The sequence below is a fragment of the Sus scrofa genome, chromosome 7 (assembly GCF_000003025.6).
Source record: "Sus scrofa isolate TJ Tabasco breed Duroc chromosome 7, Sscrofa11.1, whole genome shotgun sequence".
Classification (NCBI taxonomy): domain Eukaryota; kingdom Metazoa; phylum Chordata; class Mammalia; order Artiodactyla; family Suidae; genus Sus; species Sus scrofa.
This window is the reverse complement of record NC_010449.5, coordinates 68,578,929-68,595,548: the sequence shown is the minus strand read 5'-3', so window position 1 is coordinate 68,595,548 and position 16,620 is coordinate 68,578,929. Positions and strand designations below refer to the sequence as shown.

The 16,620-nt window shown below is 41.5% G+C and overlaps 1 protein-coding gene across 3 annotated transcripts; it reads left to right on the top strand.

Moving 5' to 3' along the window:
- Positions 407-15,425, top strand: COCH (cochlin). Of its 3 annotated transcripts, none has more exons than XM_021099898.1 (13): positions 407-2,257; positions 2,338-2,471; positions 2,574-2,630; positions 2,719-2,769; positions 4,853-5,009; positions 6,121-6,254; positions 6,767-6,829; positions 8,421-8,465; positions 8,560-8,707; positions 9,836-9,939; positions 10,640-10,866; positions 11,037-11,553; positions 14,438-15,425. In XM_021099898.1, exons 3-13 carry the CDS (start codon positions 2,597-2,599, stop codon positions 14,611-14,613), a joined length of 1,656 nt encoding a protein of 551 aa, XP_020955557.1. In that variant the 5' UTR covers positions 407-2,257; positions 2,338-2,471; positions 2,574-2,596; the 3' UTR covers positions 14,614-15,425. The 3 variants fall into 3 exon arrangements, with proteins under 3 accessions (XP_020955557.1, XP_020955556.1, XP_020955555.1); XM_021099897.1 differs by having other exon boundaries at positions 2,338-2,482; XM_021099896.1 differs by lacking the exon at positions 2,338-2,471 and having other exon boundaries at positions 410-2,257.

Genomic DNA, 16,620 nt, shown 5'->3' with positions numbered 1-16,620 from the left:
ATAAAGACTAACCTCTCTTAAATGTTTCAAAATAAAGTCATTAAAATGTATCTTTGGGTAAACAATCCATGAAACTCAATGAGGTATTTCCTCTGTTTTTTTAATAGTCACAGATTCAGGGTCAATCATGGAAATAGCTGCATAGTTATGACTCTGCCAATTGGCTCTGTGAAATTACATCACAGGACGGCTGCGTCCGGTGAGAGATCTGTGTAACATGCACACTTTAGCCGTTTGGGCACCTGCCTGCTGAGTGTGGAGTGGTAGCCTGTTTCCAGGATGTGAACTCTCCCTAATTATATAGCATCATGACAATTTGCCCAGTCTAAGTGGAGGAGATTATCCAAACCTGACTGAGGACTGACACTCAATAAACAATAACAAAAAACACAGCTTTAATTGTCCTGAAGGCTTAAAATTTCTCCCAAGGAAAATATTAGGGGTGGTAGCTGGATTACTGGGTTGGTAAGAGTTACTCTTTATACCATGGGATGGATTGACTCTTTAAGGCAGCCATGAAAGTAAGAAGCAAAAACCTCCTAATCCACAAGCGTTATTTAGTCTCTCTCTCAAAAAGACTTTCAGATAGTAAAATGAATGAAATCAACATTCCCTAGATGCCTGGTGCAATAATGACCCATTTCAGATGGAAAGGATAGTTGTAAGACCACTACAACATCTGGCTTCCAAGTGGTGGTAGTATGTTTGCTTGATAACATAAAACATGTGAGAATCTAATCAGCAATAAAAAGGAAGTACTTGTACATGCTACAACATGAATGAAATCCAAAAACATTATACGCAGTAAAAGAAGCCATATATTGTATCATTCCATTTACATGAAAAATCCATAAAGGGCAAATCTTTAAAGACAGGAAGTACATTGGTGTTGCCTGGGGTAAGGGTGAGAGAGGGAACTGGCTGCCAACAGCTAGAAGGTATGCTTTTGGAGGGAGTTGGAAGTGTTCTAAAATTGGATTGTGGTGCTGGTTGTATAACTCTGTAAACTTACTAAAAATCATGAAAATCACATAAAAGGGATGGATTTTATGGATCATAAATTATTGGTTATTTTTTAGACCTAAATAAAACCCTATTCTTTGGACTAAATATAACTGTTTTTTGTTTTTTTAACGATATCGTGCCACCTCTCCTGGGTCTGGAGGTGGTTCCTCAGCTGCCGTGCACATCATTTGTCTGTCACTCATACTCCCCGTGAATTCTGCTCATTCTTCCACTTCCACATGTAAAAAGTTGCCAGGATGAGAGAGGAGTGGGAGCGCACATTACCAAATTTGAGATTTGTGCAATCACAACAGATAACCAGGTCTGGGAATTTGGAAAGGCAATCAAACCTAAATCCTCCCTGATCTAGAGAAGAAAAGGCAAATGTCACGAACGGTCCGCGCCACTCCCCAAGCATGGCCCTACCCATGACAGTAAATGGAGCCGCCGGGGAAAATGCGACTCCAGCACAAACCAAGTCAGCAGCTGGATCTCTAAGGTCCAAAGAATAACCCTTTGACAGGGTTTCTCACAAACACAGGGCACGCGTTTATCAAACCCAGGTTGGCTTGAATTTAGAAGTAGGAACTTTGTTTCAACGGGAGCACGAAGTTGGGAAGTTTGTTCCGAGGCCGCGTGTACCTGGAAGCTCTCCGGGGGCCCAAGGCCTCTGCACAGCGGCGGACCCGCATTCCCTCGGCCGCCGGCAGAGCCGGGGTTCGTGGCGAAGGCTGCAGCTTCTGCCGCGAGGATTGTGCGTGGGGAACCACCACACCCCAGCCCAGGTGAGGCCGGCTCCCTCCGGCGGCCAGGAGCGGTCGCCGCACGTCGGGCAACCTCCCTGCCGGAGCGAGGTCCAGCCTTCCCGCTCAGTGCCAGGAGCTCAGGTCTCGCCGCGCGCAGCCCTAGGCGCCGCTCCGCTGCCGTCGCACGCTTGTCCCGAAGCCCCTGACCCCCGGTCTAGCGAGGTCCCCGGGCCTCTGTCCCCAGCCTTCACGCTTTCCCCGGGGATAGACGCGGCGTCCAGGTGGCCGAGCCCCGCACCGCGGGGGTGGCGCCTCCTCACCCCGGGGCGGGGAGTGGGGTGAGGGCGGAGCTGGACAGCCGCCGCCCGGCCCCGGGAGACCGGCTCCCAGCCCCCTCCCCGCGCGCCCCCCGCACAGTGCTCATGCGCGCGGCCCAGCCTTTATAGATAGCGGCGGTCGGAGCCGGGCTTTCAGCACTCGGGCGAAGCCGGGCGGATCCGACTCAGGTGCAGAGCCCTGGGCGTCCGGCGTGGGCGTTCGGGTCCCTGACGCCTGCTTATTCGTTTCTCCCCTTTGTCTCTCCCAGCTTGTCTGTCTTGATAGTGTATCCTCCATCTGGTCCGGGGTTGCACATCGACTCTGGGTTTGGCTCGATTTGCAGCTGGATTGAGAGAGGCGCGAGCTCCGGGGCAGCTGCCTCCTCTCCTCTGCCTCGCCTAGGTTTCCGAGGGGTGCGCGATTCCTGAGAGGCGGGCGGGAGGGTCGGCTGAGGTGGTTTCTCCGTTCCCGCGGAGCCTTCCTCGCATTCTCTTTTTTTCCCAGGTCCGAGCAGCTCCTTGACTACCATGTCTGCAGCCTGGATCCCGGTTCTCTGCCTCGGTGGGTACGCGCCCCTCACCGCCCCCTTTCCCTGGCCTCAAGCACCGTGAAGGCTCGAGCCAGCCCTTGCGCTGTCCTCTCTTCACAGGTGTCTGTCTTCTGCTACTGCTGCCAGAGCCCGCGGGCAGCGAGGGAGCCGGTGAGTTGCGGGTTCCCGGGTGGGGAGCAGAGTTCGGTCCGAGTGGTGGGAGAGGCTGCCGGTCAGCTCGGGAAAATGTGCTCAGACCCTTGACCTGGGGCCAGAGCTGCAGGGTGTGAAGGTTGGAGCTGCCTGGCGCACCCCATTCATACCTACAGCCCATCTACTCCAGCTTATCCATTTCTCCCTTGCTAGTGGGCTCCTGGGGTCCTAGGGGATATTCTTACCAAGGTGCGCAGAAGGAAGCCGCCCCCACCCAAGTCCACACCCACATCCCTGGAGCTTCCCCGCCCCCCCCCCCCATCTCTTCTCCAGCCAGCCAAGCAGCGGCAGCGGAAAGTCAAGGCCGGTTGTGTTTCTTGAGCTCCACGGAGCGGCACACTAGCCCCAGGAGTTTCCGCGGAGTTTGGGGTCAGGGAGAAGACTTGACATTGTCAGAGGCGACAGAGAGGGAGGTTTTGAAGGTGTTCTATCCTGTTTGACCCTCTCGCTGTGTTCCCAAGAATGACCCCTATAAAAAAAAAAAGGAGCATTAAAAAAAATAAAAGACAGTACTTATGTACCCATTACATGTTCGAGAGAGTCTAAAAAGACTTTGTTCCATATATAGAAGTTCGAGTATGGGTGTGTGGTTCGGTGTGTTTTCTATAATATAAAAAGCAAACTTTTTCAAAATCAATCCTTTATTTTCCTTGAAAGGAGAAATGAAGGTAAGTATTGCACAAAGCTATATTCAGCAGCACCACCACCCACACCCACACCCACACTAAACTCCGTGTTGGCAGCTAAAGGGAGACCCTCTGATGCCTCCGAAAATGGGAGGAAGGATTAAGGCTGTTTGCTAAAAGGTATGAAACTCAGGTATGAGGCTACTGTTCTTGGTACGGATTTTAACTTGCCCAGCAACCTTAAGTGTTTCAGAACTAGGGAATCAGCATTTTACCTGGCATCCTGCCTTCCCTTCCATGGACATGTACATTCCAGGGAACAGCACAACACAGAGGGCTCTTAAGAAGGCGGTCCTTGTTAAAGGCAGGCTCTGGTCAATTGGGCAATATGACCAGACAGCATTAATCTATCTTGGGAAAAAAATTTAATTATTGACATCTGTTTCAAAAAGGTTTGGATAATCACAATTTCCAGTGTTTGGAAAATACTGGAAATTATCCTCAATTTAATATTCACAGTAAATTGATGAATTAATGTGTTGTATTAAGTTACCTTCTTACATGTTGCCAAGGGCTTGTCTCTAACATCTTTGATAATAAAAACTATGATTACTAGTCGTGTTGACTACGTAAAACTTGAGAGTATTAACAGTGCTTTCTAAAAATGCATTCACTGCCTGATATATCTCTCTGAACAGATCTGGAGCAGAAATAAACAGGTCCAATTGAGATAAAAATGCTCCATTCTGAAGGGACTGACTTCAGTGTTTCCTGTCCTGCAGGAGCTGCAAGATTTTCCTTGGGCTGTATGACCTTGGGCAAAATAATCCCATGACTTTAATTATTTCATCTGTAAAATGAGTGAGCTAAATGATGTTCCGTAAAGTGAATCATCTTTTTATTGGTTTGCTTAAATTAAAATACAACTTTGAGGCATCACATTTGAAAGAAAACTGATATAAATGGTCCTCAGAAGCAAAGGGTGACAAAGTTTGTGCATGTGCCTATGAAAATGTTCCTTCGAGGTTCAACTCAGATTTAATATCTTCACCTCAGGCAACTATGTACACAGTTGTAATCAGAGTTGAGATTCCTCTATTTCTAGAATGAATTAATAAATGGTCAATGACTAATGGTATTTTCTAGTTCTGATATATTTCTAATTATGTATTTCCAAACTGTTAAGAACTGAGCAAATTCTCCCATTAGACTTTATAGTGTCTAAGGACTAGGTTAAATTAGAAAACTGATTTTTGGCTTGTTAAAATCTGGAATGGTGTGGAATGGTACGTAAATTAATATTCTTATCAAGACGTGTAGAGATTAAGGAAGTAAAATTTCATATTCTAGTTCCCCCTTACCATTCTCCCTAAAAGTCCTAAGAACAGTTATTACATTGTCTCCTTTCTCTTCAGTTCCCATCCCTATCACATGCTTTACCAGAGGCCTGGACATCAGGAAAGAACAAGCAGATGTCCTCTGCCCAGGGGGCTGCCTCCTGGAGGAATTCTCTGTGTTTGGGAACATAGTATATGCTTCTGTATCAAGCGTATGTGGTGCTGCTGTCCACAGGTAAGCCCACACATGCCAAAGGGAGAGAAGTGCAAGTGTAATTATTTCCTTTCCCTCTTTAGCCATCTCGACACCCCCTCCCACCTTTTCTTCATTTGGTGCCAATTTCGGCCATAGAAGATGGATACATTTTTAAGGTTTTCCTGGATATCCTTGAATCACCAAATACATGAGGGAAGCTTTCTGACTAAAGGCAAATTGCATTATTTCCTGATAGGTAGATTCCTGTGGTTCTAAAACATTCCTAATCATGTACTGTATGTATTACTGAGTTTTTACTATATCACAGCCTTTATTTTAACTTCCATGACAAGTCTACAGCTGTACAAAGTACAGTTTTACCCCATTTTACAGATAAGGAAACTAAATTCAGAGAGTTTTCAAGTGTCTTGCCTAAAACCACCATTGTTAGCAAGTGCCAAAGCTGGGACTGGAAGCCCAGGTCTGCCTCCAGAGGTCATATTCATCACCACTGCTGTCTTGCAAGAGAATGGCGCGTGTGACACTTAAAAAAAAAAAAAAAAAAAAAATGGAGTTCCCATTGTGGCTCAGCTCCCATTACAAACCCACTGGTATCCATGTAGATGCAGGTTTGATCCCTGGCCTTACTCAGTGCTGTGAGCTGTGGTGTAGGTCACAGATGCAGGTTGGGTCCTGAATTGCTGTGGCTGTAGTGTAGCAGCTGCAGCTCTGATTCAAGCAATAGCCTGGGAACTTCCACATGCCACAGGTGCAGGTGTGGCCCTAAAAAGACCCCCCCCCCAAAAAAAAGTCAGATGACATATAGTTAAGATATTTTAGAAAACTAAGAAAATTATCTGGTGCTTTTTAACTTTGATCCTCTGAGCTGCATGAGCTGTAGGGAACAGGATATTGTAAATGTGTCTTTATTAACACTTAAGAAGCTTGAAAGTACAAATTCATTTCCCTGGGCAGATTTTGTACCTGTGTAAGCAAGTTTTTGAAAAGGTTGGCAGCATCCTTAGATGGCTTCCCTGCTGAACTGTTTTCTTGATTAATCAGAGTATAGATGTAACATGACAATATGAGTCAGTCCAGATGCCCTTGATTAAGTGTAGATGGAATCTCAGCTGTAATTCTTGCATTTCAGGGGAGTAATCAGCAATTCAGGGGGACCTGTGCGAATCTATAGCCTACCAGGTCGAGAAAACTATTCCTCAGTAGTTGCCAATGGCATACAGTCGCAGACACTTTCCAGATGGTCTGCTTCTTTCACAGTGACAAGTAGGTGTAATTAAATTGTTCTTACTTTTGTATAAACGTTGTCTCCTGAACTCAAAAAAACTTTTCTGCTTTTCTCAGCTCAGCCTCTTTGACTCTGATGGAAAAACCTGTCAAGACTAGAGGCGTTAATTCTGAGTTACTGTCAGGGGATCTCAAGGGTTAAGAACACTCAAGCCAAACTTGGGTAAATGGGGTGGGGAAGAATAATCTTCCTATCAGAGGACCGCAGTAGAAACGTGAATTGCCCACACTCGGAATGTCCTGGCATTTATCAAGTAATTCTAAATCAAAAAATGAGTGAATGAATGTGAATTCATTTTTTCATGATCTTTTAAAAATGTATAATAAATAGGAATCCATTTTGGTTCTTTGAAACTAGCATGCAGCAATTTACTCCTGCAATTGCCATCACTCTGTTATATTTATCATCCTGTAGAACCCTAAATTAGATTCGTTATGCTTTTATGGTAAAGAAGGAAGAGGAAAAAATAGTCTTCTCTTTATTTTAACAGAAGGCAAAAGTGGTACACAAGAAGCCACAGGACAAGCAGTGTCCACAGCACGTCCAGCAACAGGTATGAAATATGGAGCCTATCTCCTAGCTGCCTGGCACAGGTTAGGACGTTATACATGTTACTGATAGAAGCCTTCCTATTTATTTATTTATCTTTTTATTTTATGGCCCCACCTGTGGAATATGGAAGTTCCTAGGCCAGGGATTGAATCCAAGTCACAGCTGTGACCTACACTGCAGCTGCAGCAACACCGGATCCTTAACCCGCTGCTCACTAGGCCAGAGATAGAACCCTTACTTCTGTAGCAACTGGAGCTGCTCCTTTTTAAAAATGCTGATGAGAAATTCCCGTTGTGGACCAAAAGGGATCATTGGCATCTCTGGAGCACTGAGTCACAGGTTCAGTACCCCACCTGGCACACTGGGTTAAGGATCCCACATTGCTACAGCTGTGGCATAGGTTGCAGCTGCAGCTCAGATCTGATGCCTGGCCAAGGAATTCCATATGCCTCAGGGCGGCCAAAAAAGAAAAAAATATATAAAAGCAACAATTTTCAAATAAATGAATAAAACCAAAATACCGATGTTAAACACAAAACATTTTGTTTTTTAAAATATTGATGTTAAACACAAAGAGAATGCAGTTCCTGCTCTAGTACAGTGGGTTAAGGATCCCTCATTGTCTCTGCAGTGGTTCAGGTCACTGCTGAATGGAGGGTTGGATCCCCAGCCTCAGCAGTGAGTTAAGAGTCCAGCGTTGCTGTTGCTACAGCTGTGGTACCTGTGGACAGGTTGCAGAAGCAGCTCGGATTCATCCCTGGCCTGGGAACTTTCATATGCTGCAGGTGTGGCCAAAAACCAAACCAAAACAAAACACAAAGCAAATAACTTTACTGGTGTATTACAAAGGGAAACATTCAATTTTATATTTCAAATTCCTTATCCTTCTTTTCAGTTATAAACTCTGCTACCAAGCATTTTCTTGAGGTCCTACCATTTCTCTTTGACTTGATAAACCATGCCTAGAAACTGGTTTAAGTAAAAACGCCATGAACTTCCTGGTTCGATTTGTCATATGAACAAAAGGAATTAGTGTGTGTCTATTTTAGAAGTAGCCAGGGATCCCCTTTTCTAAGATTGGCAATTTTTTTTTTTTTTTAAGCCCTCACCTGCAACATGTGGAAGTTCCTGAGCTAGGGGTTTAATCGGAGCTGCAGCTGCCAAGCTACACCACAGCTTGCAGATACTTAACCCACTAAGCAGGGCCAGAGATCGAACCCACATCCTCACAGACATTATATTAGGTTCTTAACCCACTGAACCACGACCAGAACTCCAAGACTGGCAATTTTAAAGTAAAGAAATTAAGAACATTCCAGTGAGAATCTGAGTTTCCAATCCTGCCTCAACTCTGGGTTTGGAATTTCGAAGTCCTGAATTGGAGGTGCATTAAATATGTAGGTCTACTATAGCCCTGACTTGTTTACTTGTTGGGGCATTGCTTCCCCAGTCCAGAAAATAATGAAGAAATTAATTTTTTTCAAGAAGTCTTTTCAAGAATGACATTCCTTACCATTAGCTATTCCCCATGTGGGTTTCTTCCTTTGGAACTATCTCCCTTTTGCTAATGCCAAATGCTTCTTTTGTTTCAGGTAAACGACTAAAGAAAACACCAGAGAAGAAAACTGGCAATAAGGGTAAGAGTCCGGATATCCATTTGGGATTATAACATTTTCTCTCTCTCCCTCCTCTTGAAACTGCTAATGGAAAGACTTGTTTGGCTGTTCACAGACTGTAAAGCAGATATTGCATTTCTGATTGATGGAAGTTTTAATATCGGGCAACGCCGATTTAATCTACAGAAGAATTTTGTTGGCAAAGTGGCTCTAATGTTGGGAATTGGAACAGAAGGACCTCACGTGGGTCTTGTTCAAGCCAGGTATCAATCTTGTTAAAATGGGAGGAGACTTGAAGGATTCAGTATTGTAACACTATATAATTTGTTTGCTCGTAAATTTTCTTGTTTTAAAAGTGTTGGCCTCGGAGTTCCCTGGTGGCTTAGTGGTTAAAGATTTGGTGTTGTCACTGCTGTGGCTTGGGTTTGATCCCTGGCCTGGGAATTTGTAGGTGCTGCAGGTGCGGCCAAAAAAGAAAAAAAAAAAGTTGTCCTTAGTGTCGCTGACGTTGTCTCTTCTGACCAGAGACCTGGGTTAATAGACCTAGACTATCCAGGGTTTCCAAGGTCCCCCACTGGAGCAGACCTAGCCTCGTATCCAGCCACCTTCCAACAATCTGGTACCCAACTCTGCAGATTTCCATTAAGCCCAGTGCTTTGAGCCAAGCCTGGTTTTAGATGCCTCATATAGTTTAGGAGCCAGATAAACCTGAATTTAAAATGTGGTTATGGGAGTTCCCGTCATGGCGCAGTGGTTAACGAATCCAACTAGGAACCATGAGGTTGCAGGTTCCATCCCTGCCCTTGCTCAGTGGGTTAAGGATCCGGTGTTGCCGTGAGCTGTGGTGTAGGTTGCAGACGCGGCTCGGATCCCGCGTTGCTGTGGCTCTGGCATAGGCTGGTGACTACAGCTCCGACTCAACCCCTAGCCTGGGAACCTCCATATGCCATGGGAGCAGCCCAAGAAATGGCAGAGACCAAAAAAAAAAAAAAAAAAAAAAAAAAAAAAAAAAGTGGTTGCGTTCTGTTGAGCAAATTACCTAAATGTTCTGGGCTTCTGTTTCTTCATTTATATAAATAATAGGGGTAATAATTTCTACCCTGTAGAATTATGATGAATTGAGATTATACACTTGGTATAATATACATGTATGTATATAGCATATTGCCTAGAATAAACCCTCAAGGTAGCAATTGCTTTTGTTACATTTCTGAAATATCCCTGAAAATTCAAGTAAGAATGCAATACCTTAGTTGGCTTAGTTGGCTGTAAGCTGTGTGATTAAGAAACAAACTTAGGCATTGGCCAATTTAAAGACTTATATAATGTTGCTTGCTTGTTTTACCTTTCCAATTCTTGATGGATAATATTTTTTCTTTTTTTTTCCTTAGTGAACATCCCAAAATAGAATTTTACTTGAAAAACTTTACATCAGCCAAAGATGTTTTGTTTGCCATAAAGGAAGTAGGTTTCAGAGGGGGTAATTCCAATACAGGTAAGTAGACTTTTGCCCTGAGATGTAACACAGAGAGGGTTATGTAAGATAGTATTATGCTGTTTTATGTAAGCAGATGTGAAACTCTTCCTCCTGGCACTGATCTTGTTTAGATCTGCACTTGATCATCTGAGATATTTGATTTATAATGGAAAATGTACCAAAGGGTTTATTGGTAGTTGCTTATTTTTAAACAATATAAAACATTGTGACTTATGATCTTCATATTGGATAGGGGAGATGTCACTTCAGAGAAGTATATGTTTCGAATGTTTAAAAGCAAAGATCAACAAACTCACCTAATGAATGCAGATGTGGCAGAATGAACTAGAGTAGGACTTTAGAATTTCCAAAGGGAGACTTGTTGTTCTGAGTCCTTAGAGATACCAATCAGTCATTAAGGGCCTAGATAGAGAGCACAAGAACAGAAGTGGGAGTCAGTTTTCTGTTTCTGACTGGTGACTGATGTAAAGAGAAGGAAATGTGAGGCTTCTGGGAGGTGGTGGGGGGAGGAATGTGGGTTGTAAAGACAAAAAATAGGCCTGATGGGTAATTAAACTTTCCCATATGATGCATCTGTTAAAGAACTGAATTCTATATAAGTTAAATTCTTAAACCCAGAGGCATCGAGTTGGTACAGGGAAATAGAAATGTCATTTGGGTGTGGTGCTGTTCCAGTTTGCTTCTTTTTCAAACCTAGGAAAAGCCTTGAAGCATACTGCCCAGAAATTCTTCACAGCAGAGACTGGAGTGAGAAAAGGGATTCCCAAAGTGGTGGTGGTATTTATTGATGGCTGGCCTTCTGATGACATTGAGGAAGCAGGCATTGTGGCCAGAGAGTTTGGTGTCAATGTATTTATAGTTTCTGTGGCTAAGCCCATCCCCGAGGAACTGGGGATGGTTCAGGATGTTGCATTTGTTGACAAGGTAAGGAGGAGAGAGGTGTCTTCTATTATGGCAGTGATTCAATTTTGGACCTCATGGTGTAGGGCTGATTGGCCCATATCTGGACAAACTTGAACATTCAAGATTTAATGTTTTCATAACATTGACAACTTTGATTCATTTGGGTGTCTTTTATGTGTCTCCCTCATTAGGCTGTCTGTCGGAATAATGGCTTCTTCTCATACCACATGCCCAACTGGTTTGGCACCACAAAATATGTAAAGCCTCTGGTACAGAAGCTCTGCACTCACGAACAAATGATGTGCAGCAAGACCTGTTACAACTCAGTGAACATTGCTTTTCTAATTGATGGCTCCAGTAGTGTTGGAGACAGTAATTTCCGTCTCATGCTTGAATTTGTTTCTAACATAGCTAAGACTTTTGAAATCTCAGACATTGGTGCCAAGATAGCTGCTGTACAGTTTACCTATGATCAGCGCACAGAATTCAGTTTCACTGACTATAGCACTAAAGAGAATGTCCTAGCCGTTATCAGGAACATCCGTTATATGAGTGGTGGGACAGCTACTGGTGATGCCATCTCCTTTACTGTTAGAAATGTGTTTGGTCCTGTGAGGGAAAGCCCCAACAAGAACTTCCTGGTGATTGTCACAGATGGTCAGTCCTACGATGATGTTCGAGGGCCTGCTGCTGCTGCACATGATGCAGGTAAGATCCTTGTCTTTAGTCTGGGGAGGGAACTGAGGAGGGGTTCAGTGAATTTTAGGAGTAAATATAAACTTTATGTCAATGGCGTAAATACCGCGGAGTGGCAGTCATTGTTCTAAGAGCTTTACCCATTATTAACTGATTTACTTGTCAAAGCAGCCCTACTAATCTCATTCTACAGGTAAGGAAATAAACTTCCGCAAAACCATACATCTAGTAAGTGGTAAGGCCAGTATTAAAACCTAGGCCAGTCTGGCTGAATCCATACTCCTATTAATCACTGTATTTTTGGTTATGAGAACCATGTCATGTGTCAAGGAAGTGTTCATGTTTGGCTCAACTTGGAATATATATCCCCCAAGTCACAAGTTAATCATAACTTAATATGAACCTATTTGATATTCATCTTGACTTTTTAAAAGTAGTTTTCATTCTGGCATGAGTTTTCTAAGATCACCAATAAAGACCTTAATCCTATTCCATTTAGATTTCCTTTTTAGTGTCTTTCTTTTCCTTTGACATAATGAGACACTGTTATAAAAGGGTATATATAAAAAGGCTTTCTTTTCTTTTCCTTTTTCCAGCCACACTTGTGGCATATGGAGGTTCCCAGGCTAGGGGTTGAATCGGAGCTACAGCTGGGGCCTACCCCACAGCCACAGCAGCACCAGATCCTGACAGCGTTTGTGACCTATGCTGCAGCTTGTGGCAACATGGGATCCCGAACCTCTGAGCAAGGCCAGGGATTGAACCCATATCCTTACAGACACTATGTTGGGTTCTTAACTCACTGAGCCTCAATGGAACTCCAAGGTTTTCTTTCTCTTACCCCTTACCTTAATATTACTTTTGCAAAGGCCACTAGTTCCTAAAGACATCAGCATGTGTGTTACTGAGATCAAACAGGTCAACAAAAAACTAAGGTTCCCCTTCCTGGAATAAAACTGAATGATTGGGAGTCCAGCAATATTTCAAAAACAAAAATGCTAACTTCAGAGGGGATAATAAACAAACAGCCAGCCTTTCATTTTTCTATATTCTTCAGTACTTCCTCTTCCCTATTTAATCCCTAATGTCCTTTCCTTTCTTACATTTATTAGTACCTTTGCTAATGCATTTATGTACTTTGATAGAGAGATGGAATATTTTTTTTATTAAGTAGGACAGAATGGATAAATGCAACTCAAACTGTACATTGGCTTATTTTTATACATCTGGCTTAATGTATTCTTCAGCAACTATGTTGAAGACCTGTTTGCTATCATATTCCTTAAAAGTGTAGCTTACTGAGTTTATGGTTAACAGGATTGGATTCAGGCTAAGTAAAGTGAACTAAATAAATAAGTTCAACCATATTTTCCTTATGTGATTAATTGAACTTCAGGAGGTTGGGCCACACTACTTCATGAAAGTTATCCTTTAGTGTTAGTGAAGTGAAAGTTAACTAAAGCCTGAAAAAAGGATAGACATTTGGGGCTAGGTCACAGCTGTTTATTTTAACTGTAATTACATTTTGGCCCTGAGCCATACAATCTGAGCTTGGATGCAGTATTAAAAGTGAGAAAATTAAGAGGAGAAATTTTTGGACTTATTGCCAAGCAGAGGAGAGGACTGGCTGGTGTTGATAAATCAGAAATTGTTTCAAATAGCTTTTATATCATCTAAATCTGCTGCATTGATAATTTATGTTTAGTTATAACTTCTTGGCAACTCTGGGCACTGTATACCACTAGAAGGAGAAGCTTTGGATAGGCGAGGAATAACTATTTCAGAACTCTCAAAACTTTGGGAGATTTCATCCAAAGTTTCATCCATAGATAGATGGTGGTCTATACAACCCAACTGTTTTTTTTTGATTTTGATTAGGTAATCATTACATTAGCTCAGTCACCTCAATCCCAATTGTAGAAGTAATGGTTTAGCAGATGGATAGAATATGATGGAAGATAATGAGAAAAGAATATCATATATATATATATATAAAATCTTTGCTGTACAGCAGAAATGAAATTGGTACAACACTGTAAATCAACTATACTTTGATTTCAACTAATTCAACTATTATTTCGACTAAAATTTGAAAAAACATATAGTTGGAGTAGAAGCCTTCTAGTAGCTCAAGGAATGCAGATGGATGCTTCAGTGTAAGTGGACTAAGTCAATCCAGCTTCATAGACATTTCTCTTTGGCTGTTTTTAATTACAAGACTTTTGCTTTGGGATTAAAGACTGATAATTACTGACTCTTGGCCAGTTTGCCAATGTTAACAAAGACTAAAATGGAAGTTATCATTCATAGAGGACTGGTCCCCATTCCCCAGACAGTGCAACAGTCTGAGAAAACTTTGATCATTTATATATCCTGTCTTTTATGTCATCGTTTCTCAGTCTATTATACTGGCTATGACTCCAGCGTAATAATTAACTGAGATGGTAACAGGCAGTCCTTTCTCATGCCATATTCGGAGGGGAAGTTTTCATCATTTCACTAAGTATGTTTGCTATAGGGTTTGTTCTTGTTTGTTTTTAGGTTATTATTATCAGGTTAAGGAAGTTCCCTTCTACTTCTAGCCTACTGTGGACTATCATGAATGGATAGTGAACTTTATTGGATAATTTTTTTCTTTCGGCAACGGTATGACTTATCTGTTAAAGTGGTAAAATATACTTACGGCAAAACTTCTGATTTTGGCCAAATGGTTGAGCCACTCTTATCACAATGATTGTCAAAATCTACCTATTTGATACAGGGAATTTAGTTCTTCAGGCATCACAAGACAGTTTTGTCTGCAACAATGTGCTAATGTATGAAAAAATATATATGTAATTTATATATATACATAAGCCGAAACTTGGTTTTAATTTACTTAATACTTCCATTGTAGGTATCACCATCTTCTCTGTTGGTGTGGCTTGGGCACCTCTGGATGACCTGAAAGACATGGCCTCTAAACCGAAGGAGTCGCATGCTTTCTTCACAAGAGAGTTCACAGGATTAGAACCAATTGTTTCCGATGTCATCAGAGGCATCTGTAGAGATTTCTTAGAATCTCAGCAATAATGGTGACAGTTTTCACAACTGAAAGAAAAAGTGCAAGGGGATATAATGTATAAGTTGTATTCTAGAAATACTGAAATACTATACAGCATACTAAGATCGGATACAAAATATTACATTAAAGATGCCCAAAATGTAAGCAAATAAGCATTCATTTGAAGCTACCTTCTAATGACAATTTAGACTCAACTGTTCAAAACACTCTACTGAGACTTCATCACGACCCTTAGAAACTATGAAGATGTCATAGATTAAAACTTTGAGTTCTATTTTAACATGCATATTAAATGTATACATATGCAAATTCTATAGCTTAATAAAAGAGCCTGATATTTAGACCATAATCAACATCCCTTCTCTAATTCTATACTATATATATAAGGGAAATAAGAGAGAAACAAGTAGAAAACAGCTCTTTAACTTAGTTCAAATATATTTTGACTCAAGTAGATGTCTTTAATCAACAATATAGATGTTACCTAATAAACTAAAAAGTTACAATTACAGATGAAGTGGAAGGGATTTAGGTATCAAGCCTTTTTTGTAGTATATTTTCATAGTAACTTACAATATCACACCAAATGAGATAGCTGGATTACCTGGTATTTTTCTATTTATATCCTTAATTTTATATGTGTATTGATGTATTTGGCTCCCACTCTAAAAGTCATCCATGTATTGAAAAAAAGTTAAGTTGATAAGTTTTTACCACTTACAAACATTTAGCTTTAAAGACACATCTTTCAAATAGCAGAACTGCAGGAAAGAATATTGTACTTTGACTACTTAAGCAATAAAACTGCTAATGACTATTATTCTAAGGTGTCATTATTCCAAGTGTCTCTCCCTAGAACATGGTAAAATCTCTACATTAACTTCATGTGGAAAGACCAATCTGAATTTTTTTCTTAAAATTATGCAATAAAACTTTTTTCTTTCAATTACTTATTGAATGCCTATTCTAGGCCTTACACACAGCCAGTACCAGGTTAAACAGTAGAAATGCTTTTGATAACTTGGTTCAGCAAAACTGTTTTGTACCAATATAAGTTTTAAACATGCTTGTGAAGTTGGTTCCTAAGAAAAGTGCTCAAAAACTCCCTTAATGTAACATCATTACCTCACCAAGAACCCTCCCCTCAGGTAGAGGTGCTCTGTCATTCTGTCCTATCTTTTCTGAAGATGGGACCGCTCCTTTCCTTCATCCACCTGTACACTCTTATCTCCCTTAACACATACACTAATCCTATCTGAAATGGTTTAAAACCAGTTGACCTGGAAAAGGTGTTAACTGATTGGAATATCATTTACACTCTAGTAAGTATTTTTGAGGTAACAATTTTATATCTCGCGTAAAAGGAGCAAAAGAACTATTTATCAGAGGGGCAGAACTGAAATTGCCTTTGACACTACATAAAAACTTGACAAAACAGAGTATGGGAAGTCAGTGACTCCCCTGACCACCACCCCTCCCCTTTATGAAGGTGCAAATATGACTAATTCATGTAACAAGAATTTTTCTCCAATAAATAGACAAATTTCAGCTGGGAGTACCACTCCTTAAAAATATTAAATAAATGAAAACTCGGCCTTAGTCCTCTTAAAAATGCATGCCTTTAAAATTTTTTATAAAAAGCAAAAGCAAATTTTGAGGTAACTATGGAAGCTATTATTGACTTAAAGAGCAGAAATGAACACTTTATATATTGTTACTATCAATTATTTTTAGAAACAAATATAATTAAGATAAAGGATTAACAACTGAATAAAGTAAAAGGATTTTTTAAAAGATACAGGAGTTCCTGCTGTGGTGCCAATGGGATTGGTGGTGTCTCTGTAGTGCCAGGACACTGGTTTGATCCCTGGCCTGGCACAGTGGGTTAAGGATCTGGCATTCCTGCAGCTGTGGCATAAATGCAACTGTGGCTTGGATCTGATTCCTGGCCTGGGAATCCCTTATGTCACAGAGTGGCCAAAAAAGAAAAAAAGATAAAATCAACTTTTATAAGC

Bases quoted from the DNA above. Each gene is read 5' to 3' on its own strand.
- COCH (XM_021099898.1), top strand. From the start codon at position 2,597: ATGTCTGCAGCCTGGATCCCGGTTCTCTGCCTCG. The intron at 2,631-2,718 runs GTGGGTACGCGC...CTCTCTTCACAG, and splicing joins GATCCCGGTTCTCTGCCTCG to GTGTCTGTCTTCTGCTACTG. The intron at 6,255-6,766 runs GTAGGTGTAATT...TTATTTTAACAG, and splicing joins TGCTTCTTTCACAGTGACAA to AAGGCAAAAGTGGTACACAA.